Source organism: Panulirus ornatus, chromosome 17 (genome assembly GCF_036320965.1).
Source record: "Panulirus ornatus isolate Po-2019 chromosome 17, ASM3632096v1, whole genome shotgun sequence".
Classification (NCBI taxonomy): domain Eukaryota; kingdom Metazoa; phylum Arthropoda; class Malacostraca; order Decapoda; family Palinuridae; genus Panulirus; species Panulirus ornatus.
In genome coordinates, this window is record NC_092240.1 from 35,165,281 (window position 1) to 35,187,879 (window position 22,599).

Here is a 22,599-nt window from a genome sequence, read left to right on the forward strand (position 1 = left end):
CAACTCTTGCACCATTCTCCTGACCTCCTGCTGCTTTCTTTTATACATTTCCTAGTCATCTGCATTACTTCCCTGCAAATATCTTCCAAACGCCTCTCTTTTATCTTTCACTAACAATCTTACTTCATGACACCACTCACTACCTTTTCTAATCCGCTCACCTCCCACCTTTCCCATACCACATTCATCTTTTGCGCAAGCCATCACTTCTTCACTAATTACATCTCATTCCTTTTCCACTCCCCTCACATAATTTGCTCTTGCCTTCTGCCAATCTACACTCAATCTCTTCTGATACTTCCTCACACGAGTCTTTCCAAGCTCACTTACTCTCATCACTGTCTTCTCCCCAACATTCTCTCTTCTTTTCTGAAAGCCTCTACAAATCTTCACCTTTGCCCAATATGTTCCCTATACAGATACAATTGCTCATCAATGGTTACACACTCACTATGTTGGTAGCATCATTTGAAATTTTTTTAAAATCTATCCAAGAGCAAGCAAACAGCAGAGAGTGCTGGGTTATCAAAGCATAATGCTCTGTGTATCTCTACAAATCTGTTAACTGCCAAGATTTTGGAAAATATAGGAAGGCCAAATGAGGGATTCCACAACTGCCTCTGTTCAATTTTTGCTTTTGTAGACTCCTCTTAGAATACAAAACCCTACATAAGCGTGAAGTTCATAACTGTCAACAGTTTCCAGTCGTTGTTCATTTGCTTTCCTTGCCTGTTTGTTAAATTCACAATAGTACTCAACTGGTGTCAAAGATAAGGTCAAAAGTGGAAGATGGGTCTTAAGTTATTCTACTAGCAGCATATGAAGTAATTCCAGTCCAGTGCATGTTGTCAAATCATTCAATGAAGCTGTACAACCTTGTACAGATGGAACTGTCAAACACCACTTATCTCCTGACGGTGCATACATAATTCGTCTTCTCTTCTGGCAGCACATATGATCATAGCAGCAGTATCTTTTTGACAATCAATGCCAGTAGTACTATCATCTGTATCAGAACTGCCAAATTCTTTGTCTATGTCGCGAGTTGCTTATAGATCCCTAATTTGTTCATTCTTCAAAGTTTTCTGATGAGACATGTTAGAGGTATAGCAATGAGACATGAAATTGCCAGAAGTTATTGTAGTACTGACAAAACCCTTGCAGCAAGACCTAAGCACTTGCTTATGGAACGAGCTCAATATGCATATTGTTCTGGATATTTGATACCGGTAATTTTTTTTTTTTTTTTTTTTGCTTTGTCGGTCTCCCGTGTTTGCGAGGTAGCGCAAGGAAACAGACGAAAGAAATGGCCCAACCCACCCCCATACACATGTATATACATACGTCCACACACGCAAATATACATACCTACACAGCTTTCCATGGTTTACCCCAGACGCTTCACATGCCTTGATTCAATCCACTGACAGCACGTCAACCCCGGTATACCACATCGCTCCAATTCACTCTATTCCTTGCCCTCCTTTCACCCTCCTGCATGTTCAGGCCCCGATCACACAAAATCTTTTTCACTCCATCTTTCCACCTCCAATTTGGTCTCCCTCTTCTCCTTGTTCCCTCCACCTCCGACACATATATCCTCTTGGTCAATCTTTCCTCACTCATTCTCTCCATGTGCCCAAACCATTTCAAAACACCCTCTTCTGCTCTCTCAACCACGCTCTTTTTATTTCCACACATCTCTCTTACCCTTACGTTACTTACTCGATCAAACCACCTCACACCACACATTGTCCTCAAGCATCTCATTTCCAGCACATCCATCCTCCTGCGCACAACTCTATCCATAGCCCACGCCTCACAACCATACAACATTGTTGGAACCACTATTCCTTCAAACATACCCATTTTTGCTTTCCGAGATAATGTTCTCGACTTCCACACATTCTTCAAGGCTCCCAGAATTTTCGCCCCTCCCCCACCCTATGATCCACTTCCGCTTCCATGGTTCCATCCGCTGCCAGATCCACTCCCAGATATCTAAAACACTTCACTTCCTCCAGTTTTTCTCCATTCAAACTCACCTCCCAATTGACTTGACCCTCAACCCTACTGTACCTAATAACCTTGCTCTTATTCACATTTACTCTTAACTTTCTTCTTTCACACACTTTACCAAACTCAGTCACCAGCTTCTGCAGTTTCTCACATGAATCAGCCACCAGTGCTGGAATAAAACAGATTTATCTATTGCATACATAAGTGTTTTGATTATCTGAGCATTCTTAATAAAATACTATAGTAGTGCATTACTACAACAATCATATATTTTGTACTGCTCATTTTTAGAAGATAAGGCTCACATATTTCAAATAAATAACTTGGAGTCAATTAGAACCCAGTCATGCATTAATGGTGAACTGATCCATAACATGCCAAATAAATATTGTTTTGAGTTACAAAAGCATTCACTGAAAGAGAACGATAAATCATGAAAAGTCACAAGGTGTGAATCTGTTTCAAGCATTCAAATGAAAAATAGGGAAAGTGTTGGCTCTGCTGGGGTCAATATGACACCATTATGCATCCACAGGTTAAGGATACATTTGGAGCAGAATATGAAAATGTAGTATCCCCACTGTACCTCAATCATCACACCTGATTGGTAGCATGAAAGTTCAACATTAACATTCATTTTACTGGTGTAACAGAAGAGGTTAGAATGGGGATGCACAGATTTTACAATGATAATGAAAGTTCCAACAATAGTTACAAAAAATGGCAAAGGAACACAGGACTGCACACAGAAGCAAAGTAAGCATTTTTTCTGGTGGAAATGGAATATAAAATCCAATTGCAAGGAAAAGATATCAAAATATAATAAGAATATACAGAAAGGGATCTACAATATAAACTAACCCTTACACTATACCAGTATTTGTTTACATCTTTCTTAACCATCCTCTTTTCTGTTTCTGACCATAGCCCCTGGTAACTGGCACTACACACTGAGAGGACCTGTTGACCATCAATTTCACCAACTTAGGTGCTGTTATCAGGTCACCCCTCTCCCTTCCTTCCTTTCAACCTTTCATCGAAGCTAGTCTCTTCCTTTCAGTAACATCTTGGCTGCTTTTCTTTGGACCTGCTCAATCATGTCTCTGTGTTTCTATAGGTGTATTGACCAGATGAGAGGCACAATCCAGTTATGGTCTAATATATGATGTAAATAGCTCATCAAACATTTCCTTATCTACATACTTGAATGCCATCTTTATATATGCCAGCATACAGTTTACTTCTTTCACACTTTTGATTTGAAACTTTGGTGACAGATTAGGTGCAATGTTAACCACTAGATCTCTCTCACTTCGATTCTTATAGCTTATTTCCTGCTCAGTAATATTCATACAGGTGATTTCTTTTGCTGTATCCCAACCTTACCACTATGCAGCACTCAATGGGACTGAATTTCTTCATTGGAGTCTCTCAAAGTAAGTTGATGCAATCTCAATTTCATTCCTTATTTCTCTCAAGACCTTGGCATCATCTACAAACATTTAGGTAAGAGACCAGTCCTTCTGGAAAGTCATCTATGTATACCATGAATAGCAGTGGGCCCAAGATTGAGCCCTGTAACACTCCACTTGTAACCTTTGCCCATTTTGAGATTGTGCCTGTTAACTGCATCCTTTGTTCCTTATTGCATAGATAATCCTCGACCCCTTATTTCTGCTCTTGCTCCATCAACCTCAAGGCTTTCTGGTAGTGTGGGAGCATGTAGTTTACCCATCCATCTCTTTGGCCTACGACTGAGCTCACCATATGATAGATGTCTAAGAGGTTTGTGACACAAGACCTCCTTTCTATGAAGCTATGCTGTCTCCCAATCGAGAAGTTTCTCCTTTGTAGGTGGTAACTTATTCATTTCTGATTATCTTTTCCGATGGGGCTATGGGGTGCGGCTACCGAGAATAGGCAAAAAAATTGGGGAAAGTCTATAAGATTCAAAACCTCAAAGGGATTACTATAGTTTTCTAGAGTATCCAAGTCTCACCATATCTTCTCTTGGTGACCTTGTTACTACAACCACGGAGTGAAACTGAAAAGGGAGGCTTTGGCCAACTCCATCGGCAATCTTTCTAAATACAAACACCTGAGGTGTGCTGAGACTAGTTTTTTGGACAATTTTGGCACCTCAAAGCCTCTGGAAACTCTGTTTTTTCTAGTTACCTTCTGTTAGTGGCCTGTACTGTACTGTCAAGGATGAGGCACAAAAGGATAAGAAGTGGCATTGCAGTACACCAGTTATGCTGCAGAACAACAGAGACGAGCAACTGTGAGTGATGGTGCTGAATGTAAATGGGATGACTGGTAAAAGGTGGGATCTTATGGAAAAGTTTAAAAGTTAAAACATGGATGTGATGGGGATTGGGGGAAACTCATATACATGTTATAAAGGGGTGTGGAAGGAAGAGCGGTGTGGATGGGAATGAATGAAAATTATCAAGGAAGAGGGAAAGAAGGATGTGCAATTCTTCTATCACTGAAAGTGTGGGAAGGTGTCACAGAGCCTGGACAGAATGGGTCAACAATAGTGTGGGTGAAAGGAAAGATTGGAATTATAAAGTATGCATGGTGTGTGTACATAAGCCTCTGGATATGAACACTGTCCAAAGTAAGGACGAAATGAAGCATTTCTGGGGAAATCTGAATGACTGTATAAACAGTTTGAGGATGAGAGAAATATGGTCGTAATAGGTGATATGAATGTGAAAGTGGAATATGATGATACTGGTGAGATAGTTGGTAAATGGGGGGAGCCTGGAGTAAATGAGAATGAAAGTTATCTTGTGCATGTTTGTTGTGCTGAGAGGGGTTTTTTCCTTGCAAATCTTTTTTCGGCATATGATCCACATGTATACATGGGATGAGGATTGATGGAAGAGAAGAGAAAAAGCCATGACTGACCATGTGACAGTGGATGAAAGAATGAGAAAGGCCGTGCTAGATGCTAGAGTTGTGAGAGGATTCTTTGGCGACTTACCATTCTGCAGTTCTTGTGGGGATGAGGACCAGGGAGAAGTGGAGGTATGGTGTCATGAGGAATGGATAGGTAAAAGGCTTGGCGAGCGAGAAGATGAATCAGAAAAAATGCTGGGAGAATTATGGAAGAAAGGTAACTGAAAGCTTAGATGGAAGTGCAGTACATGAAGGGATGCAGTCATTTGTGAATGAGGTGTTTAAAAAGTTTAGAGAAGATATATACATAAGTCAATGTCATAAATGATGGGAACAGATACAGAGCTACATCAAAGCTAGGATGAAAGGTCAAAGGTACATATTTCTATGATAGGTGTCTCCACAGAGTCATCTGATGAGATATGCTCAAGACTGTATATCTGTGAAGATTTTGCATAAATAAAATGGAGACACAGTAGCATAGGGCACACAAGATACTGAAATACTAACAAAAGAAACAAAGAGAATATCAACTTACTGGAAGCCAGGCGACTGGAAATTCAAACATAAGGAATGGGTCATTTGCTAGGCGATATGTTAGAGACAGAAGTGGCCCAGATGCACTCAGGAATGCTCGTAGGTGCTCAAATTCCCTACTCAAGGCAGAATGTGTTACAGTTCTCAGCCCCCATCCTATCTGGCCATTCAAACCAAAGATGCTTTCCACTACTGTTCGAAGAATGAAATTTGCATCTTTGCTAGTGGATTCATTCAGAATCCGTCCAACTTCCTCACATCGAATTTGTAGAACTGGCTGGCTTAGAGCATTTTGTAGGCGAACCTGCAAAATTGATAAATCAAGCTTAATAATGCTGATGAAAATGCAAAATTGATAAATTATGCTTGATAATGCTAATTGAGGTCCCCAAGCTTGTGACTGGAAAATCAAAAGCAAATGCCTCAGGGTGTTAATTCCATTTACGCTACCAGAAATTCATCACCAATCCAAAATTTTTACAGTATTCCTATTGTCTAAAACATTAACACTTACAGCAGAATCACATGTCTAAGCTTTTCAAAATGTATAGGTATCTTAAAGCTTTATACACAAGAGCACAATCTATTCTGCACCATTCACTGGGATATAAAATAAGATTTACATCTCCATTCAACCTTGCTTCCTTACACAAAAGTAATTCTAGGGCATAAAACTCTTCATCACTGGTGTTCCATACGTATCTTTACATAATTTTCATGTAGGCATAAAGTCCTGTTAAGTTAATCAAGTACCTGACAGGGTATAAAAGCCTGTTACACTGTATAGCGTAACATGTCATTTACATTATATACCTTATTTCATACATTATTACTTTAATTATTTTTCTTAGTTGTTTGTCTCTTCCTCCAAAGTGAGGTATCAAGGGGAAAAGATAAACCTATTTGCTTACACCTGGATGTTTTGGCTCAGAGTGAAACGAAGCTCAAGTGGTTTGGGAATGTCTTGGGAGTAAAGTCTACGGTTAGTGAGAGGATAAGAGCAAAGGAAGAAGGAAGGAGTAGCACTCCTCCTGAAGCAGGAATTGAGGGAATATGTGATACAAAAGAAAAAGGAAGTAAACACTCACCTTGATGTGGGTAAAACTGAAAGTGGATGAAGAGAGATGGGTGATTATTGGTGCCTATGCACCTGGTCATGAGAAAAAAAATCATGGGAGGCAAGTGTTTTGGGAGCAGCTGAGAGAGTGTGTTAGCAGCTTTGATGCAGGAACCAGGATAAGGTGATGGGTGATTTAAATGGAAAGGTGAGTAATGTGGCAGTTGAGGGTATAATTGGTGTACAAGGAATGTTCAGTGTTGTAAATGGAAATGGTGTATATTTGTACGCAGAAAAAGGACTGATGACTGGGAATACAGGGATTAAAAAGAGAAATTTACATAAATATACATATGTGAGTAGGAAAGATGGCCAGATGGCGTTATTGGATTATGTGTTAATTGATAGGCGCACAAGAGACTTTTGGATGTAAATGTGCTGAGAGTGGCAGCTGGAGGGATGTTTGATCACTGTCTTTTGAAGGCAAAGGTGAAGAATTGTAGAGGTTTTCATAAAAGAAGAGAGAATGTTGGGGAAAAGAGAGTGATGAGATTAAGTGAGCTTGGACAGGAGACTTGTGTGAGGAAATACTAGGAGAGGCTGAGTGCAGAATGGCAAAATTTGAGAGCAAATGACGCAAAGGGAGTGCGGAGGAATGGGATGTATTTAGGGAAGCAGTGATGGCTTGCGCAAAAGGCACAGTTGGTATGAGAAAGGGGGGGGGGAGATTAGAAAGGGTAGTGAGTGGTGGGATGAAGAAGTATGATTGGACATTGGGACAATTTTTGCAGGAAAGTAATGCAGATGACAGGGGGAGAGGGCAAATGAGAGTTGGGGTGAGAGTATCAAAATTTTAGGGAGAATGAAAAGATGTTTTGGAAGGAGTTAAATAAAGTGCGTAAGTCAAGAGAACAAATGTGAACATCAGTGAGGGAGGCAAATGAGGAGGTAATAACAAGTAGTGATGAAGTGAGAAGATGGAGTGAATATTTTGAAGGTTTGTTGAATGTGTTTGATGATAGAGTGGCAGATATATGGTGTTTTGGTCATGGTGGAGTGCAAAGTGAGAGGGTCAGGGAGAATGGTTTGGTGAACAGAGAAGAGGTAGTGAAAGCCTTGCGGAAGATGAAAGCCACCAAGGCGGCAGGTTTGGATGGTACTGTACTGGAATCTATTAAAAAGGGGGTGACTGTGTTGTTGATTGGTTGGTAAGGATATTCAATATATGTATGGATCATGGTGCAGTGCCTGAGGATTGGCAGAATGCATGTATAGTGCCATTGTACAAAGGCAAGGGGGATAAAGGTGAGTGTTCAAATTACAGAGGCATAAGTTTCTCGAGTATTCCTGGGAAACTGTAAGGGAGGGTACTGATTAACAGGGTCATGGCATGTACAGAGCATCAGATTGGGGAGGAGCAGTATGGTTTCAGAAGTGGTAGAGGATGTGTGGATCAGGTATTTGCTTTGAAAAATGTATGTGAGAAATACTTAGAGAGACAGATGGATTTGTATATAGCATTTATGGATCTGGAGAAGGTATATGATAGGGTAGATAAAGATGCTTTGTGGAAATTTTAAGAATATATGATGTGGGAGGTAAGTTGCTAAAAGCACTGAAAAGTTTTTACCAAGGATGTAAGGCATGTGTACGAGTAGGAAGAGAGGAAAAAGATTGGTTCCCAGTGAATGTTGGTTTGCGGCAGGGGTGCATGATGTCTCCATTTGCTTATGGATGGGGTTGTTAGGGAGCTGAATGCAAGGGTGAATGCAAGAGAGAGGGGTAAGTATGAAGTCTATTGTGGATGAGAGGGCTTGGGAAGTGAGTCAAGTTGTTCGCTGATGATACAGCGCTGGTGGCTGATTCGGGTAGGAAACTGCAAAGGTTGGTGACTGAGTTTGGTAAAGTGTGTGGAAGAAGAAACCTGAGAGTAAATGTGAATAAGAGCAAGGTTATTAAGCTCAGTCGAGTTGAGGGACAAGTCAATTTGGAGGTAAATTTGAATGGAGAAAAACTGGAGGAAGTGAAGTGTTTCAGATATATGGGAATGGATTTGGCAGCGAATGGAACCATGGAAGCGGAAGTGAGTCACAAGGTGGGGGAGGGGGCGAAGGTTCTAGAAGCGTTGAAGAATGTGTGGAAGGCGAGAACATTATCTCAGAGAGCAAAAATGGGTATGTTTGAAGGAATAGTGGTTCCAACAATGTTATGTGGTTGTGAGGCATGGGCTATAGCTAGGGTTGAGTGGAAGAGGGTGAATGTGTTGGAAATGTTTAAGGATAATATGTGGTATAAGGTGGTTTGATCAAATAAGTAATGAGAGGGTAAGAGAGATGTGTGGTAATAAAGAGAGTGTGCATGAGACAGGAGAAGTGGGTGTATTGAAATGGTTTGGTCACATGGAGAGAATGAGTGAGGAAAAATTGACAAAGAGGATATATTTGTCAGAGGTGGAGGGAACGAGGAGAAGTTGGAGACCAAATTGGAGGTGGAAGGATGGGGTGAAAAAGAATTTGAGCGATCAGGGCCTGAACATCCAGGATGTTGAAAAGCGTTCAAGGAATAGAGTGAATGTGGTATACCGGGGTCGTCGTGCTGTCAATGGACTGAACCAGGTCATCTGAAGCGTCTGGGGTAAACCATGGAAAGTTTTGTGGGGCCTAGATGTGGAAAGGGAGCTGTGGTTTTGGTGCATTACACATGACAGCTAGAGACTGAGTGTGAACGAATGTGGCCTTTGTTGTCTTTTCCTTGTGCTACCTCACACACATGCAAGGGGAGGGCAGTGCCATTTCATATGTGGCGGGGCAGCGGCGGGAATGGACAAAGGCAACATGTATGAATATGTACATGTGTATAAATGTATTTGTCTGAGTATGTATATGTATGTATACGTTGAAATGTATAGGTATGCATATGTGCCTGTGTAGGTGTTTATGTATACACATGTGTATGTGGGTGGGTTGGGCCATTCTTTTGTCTGTTCCCCTGTGCTACCTCGCTAACGCAGGAGACAGCAAAGTATAATAAATACATATATATTATATATCCCTGGGGATAAGGGAGTATGCAGTCTGTTGTGGATGTGAGGGCTTGGGATGCGAGTCAGTTGTTGTTCGCTGATGGTACAGTGCTGGTGGCTGATTCGGGTGAGAAACTGCAGAAGCTGGTGACTGAGTTTGGTAAAGTGAGTGAAAGAAGAAAGCTGAGAGTAAATGTGAATAAGAGCAAGGGTATTAAGCTCAGTCGGGTTGAGGGACAAGTCAATTGGGAGGTAAGTTGGAATGGAGAAAAACTGGAGGAAGTGAAGTGTTTTAGATATCTGGGAGTGGATTTAGCAGCGGATGGAACCATGGAAGCAGAAGTGAGTCACAGGGTGGGGAGGGGGCAAAGGTTCTGGAAGCGTTGAAGAATGTGTGGAAAGCAAGAACATTATCTCGTAAGGCAAAAATGGGTATGTTTGAAGGAATAGTGGTTCCAACAATATGGTTGAAAGAGCTGAAGAGGGTGTGCTGAAGTGGTCTAGACATATGGAGAGGAAGAGTGGAGAGAGACACACAAAAAGCATATGCCTGTCTGAGGTCAAGAGAAGAATGAAACACCATAGGATGCATAGTAGGGAGGATAAAGAATGCCCTGGACAAGGAACCCTTTCTCTTAAGCTTACAAAGTACACCAGACCAGCCAGGCTGTGAAGGTTATACAAGGCCACAGGCTATGACTTCCAACAGCTTGGTCAAACAATGACCCAGCCCAATAGCCCAGCTGTGGGGGATGAAGAAACCTGAATCAGACCACACCAAGTATTCTTTGTCTGAATCTGAAGGAAATAATTTGTGTCACCTGGGAGTCACCTAAATCACCTTCTCTCCAGAAAAAGAGCCAGCATGAGGCATAGGCTACTTTGCCCACACTCATAAGGCTCAATTATTTTCAGCAATGCTGAGGTGTTCCCAGGATCTTTTAGCCCATATAACACTGATAGCACTTATATCTGCCAAGATTTAATGCAACAGGATAGGCCTATAAGCCATAAAAAACACTGTTTCTGCATGAGACAATGGGCACTGAAATTGTTTATGAGTTGACCAAGCAGACACTAATCTCAATATGGTGGACAGTGACTAAGCATGCTTTGTTTCACCTTAAAAATTTTTCTTAAATTATCTTTATAGGTGTAAAGGCACAAAAGATAATACTGCATCATTAATATCTTTTTTAGTAAATGTAAAATGAGTTTACATTCTATTTCAGTAAAATACAGAAAAAAATTGAAGGTGATGTGCAACAAGCTACCAAATATTCTCCTGATGCCTAGTATCCTGGACCATGATCAGGAACAAATAGACTATTACGTTACATCCTAAGCCTAGAATGATGGGTCCTTAACTTACCAGAAAAAACTGAAATGTAACATTTCTACAGAAAGTCAGCTAAAGCCTAAACTTACTCCAACAGGTCTAAAGAGTCTCCTAACAGCTGATTTCTGATACAATGAAGACAGTTGAAGTGAGGGCTTACTATATCATCTTTTATCTATTTTCTGAAAAAGGCTAAAATTCTAAATAGAGAACTTCAGTAAACCCAGATAAACTTGAATTTTAAGGAACAGCTGAAAACATTTTAAACCTAACTGATATCATTTGAGAGGACACATGAACATTACAAAGGTCCCTCTCCTACCACAGTATTATCAACCACAGTTCTGACTATCAACTCATGATAACAGATACTACTTGATCAACCAAGGTATACAGATCTGAGTATTCATGGCATTTTTCCATCCACTTTCTGCAACTTGGGGCTATCTTTTTATCTATTTCATAGCAAAGCAGCCATCTATCCCATGAATATAAGTAAAGGCTACAGTGCCTCCCAAACACCTGTCTGTATCCTAGAGGAAATAGCATAATCATCAAAGAAACAAAGTAGGTGGGTCTCCACAACTTACAGTAGATACAATTCAGAACTAAGCAGAAATGTACCATCAAAGTTACCGTAACAATTTTCAAATGAGCCACTAGAACTATGTTTGTTATAAAATATGAAAAGCTTCAGAGCCAGTCATTTTTCCATCCATTGGACAAGTACTACAGCAGCTGGGGGATATATTTTTATCTATCTTATAGCAAAGTAGCCATCTATACCATGAATATGAGTAAAGGCTACAGTCCCTCCCAAACACCTGTCTGTATCCTAGAGGAAATAGTAAATCATCAAGGAAAAAAGTAGGTGGGTCTCCACCACTTACAGCAGATACAAATCAGAAATAGGCAGAAATGTACCATCAAAATTACCGTAACTATTTTCAAATGAGCCACTAGAACTATGTTTGATATAAGATATGAAAAGATTCAGAGCCAGTCATTTTTCCATTCATTGGGCAAGTACTACTGCAGCTAGGGGCTATATTTTTATCTACCTTATAGCAAAGCAGCCATCTATCCTATGAATATGAGTAAAGGCTACAGTCCCTCCCAAACACCTGTCTGCATCCTAGAGGAAATAGTGAATTATCAAAGAAAAAATTAGGTACGTCTCCACCACTTACAGTAGATACAATTCAGAAATAGGAAGAAATATACAATCAAAATTACCATAACTATTTTCAAATATGAAAAGATTCATAGCCAGTCACAGAAAAAGCTTAATTGTTTCATCAAAATGCTCTCACCAGATGGGTTTTCCAACCAGTGAAATATGTCTTGAATGCCGAAATAAAATGATGAAATCCTCTACTTATATCATTTATTTTATTATACTTTGTCGCTGTCTCCCGCGTTAGCGAGGGAGTGCAAGGAAACAGAGAAAAGAATGGCCCAACCCACCCACATACACATGTATATGTATACACGTCCACACACGCACATATAAATACCTATACATTTCAACCTATAATTATATATGCATACACAGACATATACATATATACACATGTACATAATTCATACTTGCTGCCTTTATTCATTCCCGTCGCCACCCCGCCACACATTAAATGACAACCCTCTCCCCCCACATGTGCATGAGGTAGCGCTAGGAAAAGACAACTAGCTGTCATGTATAATGCACCGAAACTGCAGCTCCCTTTCCATATCCAACCCTACAAAACTTTCCATGGTTTACCCCAGAAGCTTCACATGCCCTGGTTCAATCCATCGACAGCACGTCAACCCCGGTATACCAAATCATTCCTATTCCTTGCACACCTTTCATCCCCCTGCATGTTCAGGCCCCGATCACTCAAAATCTTTTTCACTCCATCCTTCCACCTTCAATTTGGTTTCCCACTTCTCGTTCCCTCCACTTCTAACACATATATCCTCTTTGTCAATCTTACCCCACTCATTCTCTCCATATGACCAAACCATTTGAAAACACCCTCTTCTGCTCTTTCAACCACACACTTTTTATTACCATACATCTCTCTTGCCTTACATCCTAGATAAAAACTTTTCACTGCTAACAACTTGCCTCCCACACCATATATTCTTAATACCTTCCACAGAGCATCTCTATCAACTCTATCATATGCCTTCTCCAGATCCATAAATGCTACATACAAATCCATTTGCTTTTCTAAGTATTTCTCACATACATTCTTTAAAGCAAACACCTGATCCACACATCCTCTACCACTTCTGAAACCACACTGCTCTTCCCCAATCTGATGCTCTGTACATGCCTTCACACTTTCAATCAATACCCTCCCATGTAATTTCTCAGGAATACTTAACAAAGTTATACCTCTGTAATCTGAGCACTCACTTTTGTCCCCTTTGCCTCTGTACAATGGCACTATGCACGCATTCTGCCAATCCTCAGGCACCTCACCACGAGTCATACATACATTAAATAATCTTACCAACCAGTCAACAATACAGTCATCCCCTTTTTTAATAAATTCCACTGCAATACCATCCAAACCCACTGCCTTGCCAGCTTTCATCTTCCACAAAGCTTTTACTACCTCTTCTCTGTTTACCAAATCATTTTCCCTAACCCCCTCACTTTGCACACCACCACGACCAAAACACCCTATATCTGCCACTCTATCATCAAACACATTCAACAAACCTTCAAAATACTCACTCCATCTCCTTCTCACATCACCACTACTTGTTATCACCTCCCCATTAGCCCCCTTCACTGAAGTTCCCATTTGTTCCCTTGTCTTACGCACTTTATTTACCTCCTTCCAAAACATCTTTTTATTCTCCCTAAAATTTAATGATACTCTCTCACCCCAACTCTCATTTGCCCTCTTTTTCACCTCTTGCACCTTTCTCTTGACCTCCTGCCTCTTTCTTCTACACATCTCCCACTCATTTGCATTATTTCCCTGCAAAAAATGTCCAAATGCCTCTCTCTTCTATTTCACTAATAATCTTACTTCTTTATCCTACTACTCACTACCCTTTCTAATCTGCCCACCTCTTACGCTTCTCATGCTACATGCATCTTTTGCACAAGCCATCACTGCTTCCCTAAATACATCCCATTCCATCCCCACTCCCCTTACGTTCTTTGTTCTCACCTTCTTCCATTCTGTACTCAGTCTCTCCTGGTACTTCCTTACACAACTCTCCTTCCCAAGCTCACTTACTCTCACCACTCTTTTCACCCCAACATTCTCTCTTCTTTTCTGAAAACCTCTACAAGTCTTCACTTTCGCCTCCACAAGATAATGATCAGACATCCCTCCAGTTGCACCTCTCAGCACATTAACATCCAAAAGTCTCTCTTTCGCGCACCTATCAATTAACACGTAATAAATAACGATCTCTGGTCATCTCTCCTACTTAACATACGTATTCTTATGTATATCTCTCTTTTTAAACTAGGTATTCCCAGTCACCAGTCCTTTTTCAGCACATAAATCTACAAGCTCTTCACCATTTCCATTTACAACACTGAACACCCCATGTACACCAATTATTCACTCTACTGCCACGTTACTCACCTTTGCATTCAAAGCACCCATCACTATAACCCGGTCTCGTGCATCAAAACTACTAACACACTCACTCAGCTGCTCCCAAAACACTTGCCTCTCATGTCTGTCTTCTCATGCCCAGGTGCATATGCACCAATAATTTCACCCATCTCTCTCCATCCACTTTCAGTTTTACCCATATCAATCTAGAGTTTACTTTATTACACTCTATCACATACTCCCACCACTCCTGTTTCAGGAGTATTGCTACTCCTTTCCTTGCTCTTGTCCTCTCACTAACCCCTGACTTTACTCCCAAGACATTCCCAAACTACTCTTCCCCTTTGCCCTTGAGCTTCGTTTCACTCAGAGCCAAAACATCTAGGTTCCTTTCCCCAAACATACTACCTGTCTCCTTTTTTCTCATCTCGTTTACATCCACACACATTTAGACACCCCAATCAAAGCCTTCGAGGAGGATGAGAACTCCCCACGACTCCTTATTCTGTTCCCTTTAGAAAGCAAAAATACAAGGAGGGGAGGGTTTTCAGCCCCCGCTCCCATCCCCTTTAGTCCCTTCTACGACAGTCAACAATACAGTCACCCCCTTTTTTAATAAATTCCACTGCAATACCATCCAAACCCGCTGCCTTGCCGGCTTTCATCTTCTGCAAAGCTTTTAGTAACTCTCCTCTGTTTATCAAATCATTCTCCCTAACCCTCTCACTTTGCACACCACCTCAACCATAACACCCTATATCTGCCACTTTATCATTAAACACATTTAACAAACCTTCAAAATACTCACTCCATCTCCTTCTCACATCACCACTACTTATTATCACTTCCCCATTAGCCCATTTCACTAAAGTTCCCATTTGTTCCCTTGTCTTATGCACTTTATCTACCTCCTTGCAAAACTTCTTTTTATTCTCCCTAAAATCTAATGATACTCTCTCACCCCAACTCTCATTTGCCCTCTTTTTCACATCTTGCACCTTTCTCTTGACCTCCTGCCTCTTTCTTTTATATATCTCAAAGTCATTTGCATTTGCATTAGTGTACGTGTAGGAAGAGAGGAAAGTGATTGGTTCTCAGTGAATGTTGGTTTGTGGCAGGGGTGTGTGATGTCTCCATGGTTGTTTAATTTGTTTATGGATAGGGTTGTTAGGGAGGTGAATGCAAGAGTTTTTGGAAAAAGGGGCAAGTATGCAGTCTGTTGTGGATGAGAGAGCTTGGGAAGTGAGTCAGTTGTTGTTCGCTGATGATACAGCGCTGGTGGCTGATTCACGTGAGAAACTGCAGAAGCTGGTGACTGAGTTTGGTAAAGTGTCAGAAAGAAGAAAGCTGAGAGGAGATGTGAATAAGAGCAGAGTTGAGGGACAAGTCAATTGGGAGGTAAGTTTGAATGGAGAAAAACTGGAGGAAGTGAAGTGTTTTAGATATCTGGGAGAGGATTTGGCAGCAGATGGAGCCATAGAAGCAGAAGTGAATCATAGGGTGGGGGAGGGGGTGAAAGTTCTGGAAGCGTTGAAGAATGTGTGGAAATCGAGAACATTATCTCGGAAAGCAAAAATGGGTATGTTTGAGGGAATAGTGGTCCCAACAATGTTATATGGTTGCGAGACGTGGGCTATAGATAGAGTTGTGCAGAGGAGGGTGGATATGCTAGAAATGAGATGTTTGAGGAGAATATGTGGTGTGAGGTGGTTTGATTAAGTAATGAAAGAGCAAGAGAGGTGTGGTAATAAAAAGAGTATGGTTGAGAGAGCAGAAGAGGGTGTTTTGAAATGGTTTGGTCATATGGAGAGAATGAGTGAGGAAAGATTGACAAAGAGGATATATGTGTCAGAGGTGGAGGGAATGAGGAGAAGTGGGAGACCAAATTGGAGGTGGAAAGATGGAGTGAAAAAGATTTTGAGTGTTCGGGGCCTTAACATGCAGGAGGGTGAAAGGCGTGCAAGGAATAGAGTGAATTGGATCGATGTGGTATACTGGGGTCGACATGCTGTCAATGGATTGAACCAGGGTATGTGAAGCGTCTGTGGTAAACCATGGAAAGTTGTGTGGGGCCTGGATGTGGAAAGGGAGCTGTGGTTTCAGTGCATTATTACATGACAGTTAGAGAATGAATGTGAACGAATGTGGCATTTGTTGTCTTTTCCTAGCGCTACCTTGCACACATGCGGGAGGAGGGGGTTGTTATTACATGTGTGGTGGGGTGGCGATGGGAACAAATAAAGGCAGACAGTATGAATTATGTACATGTGTATATATGTATATGTCTGTGTGTGTATATATATGTATACGTTGAGAAGTATAGGTATGTATATTTGCGTGTGTGGACGTGTATGTATATACATGTGTATGTGGGTGGGATGGGCCATTCTTTCATCTGTTTCCTTGCGCTACCTCACTAATGCGGGAGACAGCGACAAAGTGAAATAAAATAAATAAAAAAAATAAATACATCTCTCTTACCCTTTCATTACTTACTCGATCAAACCACCTCACACCACTTACTAGAGGAAAAATATAAGAATCTTGTGATAGGAGGAAGTTGGTAAGACATCTTACCTGCATGGTGAAAGTAAATGTCAGCACTTGAAATTAACCAAAATGTACCAGAATAACATAGTGTATACCTTCCAACTTCCCCAAGATGTAATCAAGGAGCTGGTAGACCAATGTTTGATATAAAACAAGGAAAATTTTGGTAACAAACAAGAAAATTACTTTGCCCTCGTGCTCTTGCCAGATTGGTCTCCCAAAACGAAATACATATTGAATACCAAAACAGTAAAATGAAAAACTTTATTTTTAACACAAAAAAAGATAATAATAATATTTATTTACATTCATATTTGAGTATTCTTGGGAAACTATATGGGAGGATATTGATAGAGAGGGTGAAGGCATGTACAGAGCATCAGATTGGGAAAGAGCAGTGTGGCTTCAGAAGTAGAAGAGGATGCGTTGATCAGGTGTTTGCTTTCAAGAATGTACGTGAGAAATACTCAGAAAAGCAAATGGATTTGTATGTAGCATTTATGAATCTGCAGAAGGCACATGGTAGAGTTGATAGAGATGCTCCGTGGAAGGCATTAAGAATATATGGTGTGGAAGGCAAGTTGTTAGAAGCAGTGAAAAGTTTTTATCGAGGATGTAGGGCATGTGTACAAGTAGGAAGAGAGGAAAGTGATTGGTTCTCAGTGAATGTCAGCATGGGGTGAGTGATGTCTCTATGGTTGTTTAATATGTTTATGGATGGGGTTGTTAGGGAGGTGAATGCAAGTTTTGGAGAGAGGGGCAAGTATGCGGTCTGTTGTGGATGAGAGGGCTTGGGAAGTGAGTCAGTTGTTGTTCGCTGATGATACAGCGCTGGGGCTGATTCAGGTGAGAAACTGCAGAAGCTGGTGACAGAGTTTGGTAAAGTGTGTGAAAGAAGAAAGATGAGACTAAATGTGAATAAGAGCAAGGTTATTAGGTGCAGCAGGGTTGAGGGACAAGTCAATAAGGAGGTAAGTTTGAATAGAGAAAAACTGGAGGAAGTGAAGTGTTTTAGATATCTGGGAGTGGATTTGGCAGTGGATGGAGCCATGGAAGCAGAAGTGAGTCACAGGGTGGGGGAGGGGGCAAAAGTTCTGGGAGCATTAAAAAAATGTGTGGAAGGTGAGAACATTAATTCAGAAAGCAAAAATGGGTATGTTTGAAGGAACAGTGGTTCCAAAAAATGTTATATGGTTGCATGGCATGGGCTATAGATAGAGTAGTACGGAGGAGGGTGGATGTGTTGGAAATGAGATGTTTGAGGACAATATGTGCTGTGAGTAATGAAAGTAATGAAAGGGTAAGAGAGATGTGTGGTAATAAAAAGTGTGGTTGAGAGAGCAAAAGAGGGTGTTTTGAAATGGTTTGGTCACATGGAGAGAATGAATGAAGAAAGACTGACAAAGAGGATATATGTGTCAGAGGTAGGGGGAACAAGGAGAAGTGGGAAACCAAACTGAAGGAGGAAAGATGGAGTGAAAAAGATTTTGAGCAATTGGAGCCTGAACATGCAGGAGGGTGAAAGGCATGTAAGGATTAGAGCAAATTGGAATGATGTGGTATATTGGTGTCAACGTGCTGTCAATGGATTGAACCAGAGCACGTGAAGTGTCTGTAGTAAACCATGGAAAGTTCTGTGGGGCCTAGAGACTGAGTGTGAACGAATGTGGCCTTTGTTATCTTTTCCTAGCGGTACCTTGCGCGCATGCGGGCGAAGGGGGTTGTCATTTCATGTCTGGTGGGGTGGCAACGGGAATGAATAAGGGCAGCAAGTATGAATTATGTACATGTGTAAATATGTATATGTCTGTGTATGTATAAATATGTATACATTAAAATGTATAAGTATGTATATGTGTGTGTGTGTGGATGTGTATGTATGAACATGTGTATGTGGGTGGGTTGGGCCATTCTTTCATCTGTTTCCTTGAGCTACCTCGCTAATGCGGGAGACAGCAACAAAGTATAATAAACAAATAAATAAATATTTATATCTAATAACAATTTAATAACAATACATGTGAGAGTCTTGCAGAAGGGGGGTAAGTATGCCGTTTGCAGGGGATGAGGGGGGCCTAGGAAGAGAGTTAGTTGTTGTTAGCTGACAACACAGCAATGGTGGCAGATATGAGTGAAAAACTGCAAAGTTAGTGACTGAGTTTGGAAAAGTACGTGAAAGGAGAAAGCTGAGAGTAAATGTGAATAAAAGCAATACTATTAGGTTTAGCCAGGTTTAGGGAAAGAGTAGCTGGGATATGAGTTTGAATAAACAAATACAAAAGGATGTGAAGTGTTTTAGCTACCTGGGAGTGGACATGGCAGCAAATGGAACCATGAAAGCAGAAGAGAGTCATAGGATGGGTGATCACAGGGCAGAAGGTTCTAGGAGCATTGAAGAATGTATGAAAAGAAAGTTTTAACTGAGAGGGCAAATATAAGGGGAGAAAGAATACTTCCCACTTATTCCCTGCGTGTTGTAGAAGGCGACTAAAAGGGGAGGGAGCGGGGGGCTGGAAATCCTCCCCTCTCGTTTTTTTTTAATTTTCCAAAAGAAGGAACAGAGAATTGGGCCAGGTGAGGGTATTCCCTCAAAGGCCCAGTCCTCTGTTTTTAACGCTACCTCGCTAATGGGGGAAATGGCGAATAGTTTGAAAGAAAGAAAAGAATGAAGGTATAGTAGGCCCAAAAGTGTTATATGGATGCGAGGCATGGGCTATAGATGAGGTTGTGCAGAGAAGGGTGGCTCTGTCAGGAATGAAATGTTTAATTTAATAACAATAAGTGGTTTGATTAATTAAAAAAAATAAGTACAAGAGAGGTGTGGTAATAAGAGTGCAGTTGAGAGCTGAAGGTGTGCTGATAGGGTTGGGACACATGGAGAGAATGAATGAGGAAAGGTTGACAACGATGACATGCAGTAAACCATCAATCTAACGGATTTCAGATTTAACTGACCAGGCAAAAAATAGCACATTAACAATAATTGAAAGAAAGAATCAAACACCACACCATCCACATTTCATATCTCACTTACTTTTGGCAGTGAGGTATACTTGCTTTGTTTTAGTCTCAGTCTGCCTCAAGCTACCATGTGGACAGGTTGTATACAGAAAACTGTGACTTTATTTATTAAACAATCTTGCAGTCCTTACAATTCAAAATGACATCAAGTGACAGTTAAAAGAACGCATGTGAACTGTATATTGTATAAAATATGGCCCATAGATTACATTCTTGATTTAACAGACTTTCGGTATAAATGGAAAGCTCCTTCCCACAATTAGTCTGTTAAATCGAGGGTTTACTGTATGTGTCAGAAGTGGAGGGAGAACAGGGAAATCAAAGTGGAGATGGAAGCATGGTGTGAAAAAGATTCTGAGTGATTGGGGCTGAAGATGCAGGAGGGTGAAAGGCATGCAAGGAATAGAGAGCATTCGAACAATGTCAACATAATGCCAATGGCCTGAACCAGAGCATATGAAGCAGCTGGAGTAAACCACGGAAAGGTCTGTGTGGCTTGATTGTGGATAAGATGCCGTGGTTTTTGTGTATTATACATGACAACTAAAGAATGGATGTGAGTGAATACAAGATTTCTTTGTCTGTTCCTGGTGCTACCTCGCTAACATGAGAAATGGTGATCAAGTATGATGATAATAAAATTATAATAATCAAGAAATAAATGATATAGCTCTCATATTACTTAAGGAAAAATACCAGAACTTGTGATAGGAGCAAAAGTATAAGGCATCATGCATATGCAGCAAAAGAAGGGTGGACATTGACATTTAAATGATCCAAAACATATCGGAATGACAGTGTATACCATCCATATTGCATAATAAGTGTTCAAATGAGCTGGTAGAAAAATGATTGATACAAGAAATGATCTGTGGCCAAAGAAAACTCAATTATTTCATGTTAGTGCTCTTTTAAGACCAGTCTCCCAAACACTGAAATATACCATGAATGCATGAATATCAGACTGAAAATCTGTCTTTATTAAGAAATGATATAACATTATATAAGAATAATAAAACAACCAAGAAACAAGTGATATATTCTCAACTTACCCAGGGAGAAATAAAAGATGTGGAGGATGCAAATGGTAAGATGATTATCTTACCAATCACAGCACATGCTAAGATAATTATCTTAACATTTGTTCCAGCCACAAGTTTTTATTTTCTCCCTGGTTAACCCGTGGATGCATGACATTTCTGCCCTACATCAATGCATGACTGGGGTCCATTTGACCCCATCCAATATTTTTCAATATATGAAGGAATAATATAAACTAAGTGTATAGGATACAACCATATTACACGATATCTAATAATTGATGCACGAACTACAATCATTTTCAAGCAAAATAATAATGATCTAATGAAAAACATAGCAACTTATAATAGAAAACTTGTCTCCAAATCAACATGAAACATCACTGTGTGGTCTATTTCACCACATGAGTGACATGTTATAAAATACCGTTCAGGGTATACAAATTACAACACAGCTTGCATTTTGCACTAGTTTTTCTATCTTTATTCCTTAGGCACACTGAAAATCTTGAATGTTTATTTGAAGAAACAGATGCAGTAACTCTGTCCTGTCCTGAACTACATGAAGCAGCACCAGCAATCCTGGTTTCCTTATAGTTGTGAGTTAAAGCCATGCCCAGTTCAGAAAGTAAAAGTCATCTGCAACTTTTGCCCATGATGATCCAGAAGCATGTATGTGAAAACAAAAAAAATGCACTGAAGAATATCAGACCAACCAAGGTACACCAAACGGGAACATGCCATCTCCTACTCGTATATTTGACACTATGTAACAACTCTCATCTACACAGTCAACACCTTTAGTTGAATTACAATACATCATCACCTCTGGTTTCTTTTTGTTACAATCAAGCAATTTCTTATCTTTGTTTTGGCTCAACAGTAAAAAATATTCTTATCTTTCTTGGCTTTATATGACACTATGGGCAAAAACACTTTCAAACATTTTCTTCTGCTTTCCCTCCCACAGTTCCTTTGGCACTTTCCTTCTGCTACCACGAATAGTTCCTACTTACAACATTTTTGTGATGGAAGCTCACTGGCTAATTTCAAGCTGGTGAAAAACTCACATCTGACATTTCTTCCTGCTCCATGAAAATGAGTTGTGAGCTTTAGCACAACAGGTTTGAATTCCAGGGGGAACAATGGCTCAATGCAAACAACAATTGGAGTATGAAGCTGAGTTTCTGAAATACCGCTTCACTGAGCTGAGAGAGAGATCAAGGTATATCCATTATCAGTGTATCCAGTGCCTTAAGTCCTCACCAACGAATCTGTGGAGGAAAACAAACTAAAATGTCACTTATATTCAGTTCATCCAAACTTTGTTGAAAAGCCACTAAGTAATTGGAAGGATAAGGAAGAGCAGGTGAAATGAAACTGGACTGATGCTCCTTCAGATCAGCTTTTTCTTTGGAGAAAGCTTCCTTGGCATCCTTTGAAGTGGCATGGTGCACTGCAAGATGCAAAAAGCCTCATAACATTGGAGAGGAGCTAGTAAAACCAGCAGCAGTGGCTGTAATGAAAACTAATTGTGG

The 22,599-nt window shown here is 40.5% G+C and overlaps 1 protein-coding gene across 1 annotated transcript in view; it reads right to left on the reverse strand.

The window, feature by feature from the left end:
• LOC139754422 (sphingomyelin phosphodiesterase 4-like) overlaps positions 1–22,335 on the reverse strand; it is a 187,797-nt gene extending 165,462 nt beyond the window's left edge. The window contains exons 1-2 of the mRNA XM_071671699.1: positions 22,132–22,335; positions 5,462–5,764 (exon numbers count right to left, since the gene is read on the reverse strand). Of these exons, the coding sequence (XP_071527800.1) occupies positions 5,462–5,764; positions 22,132–22,155 (327 nt within the window). The 5' untranslated portion in view covers positions 22,156–22,335. The remainder of the gene's footprint in view (positions 1–5,461; positions 5,765–22,131) is intronic.
• Positions 22,336–22,599: the final 264 nt, after the last annotated feature.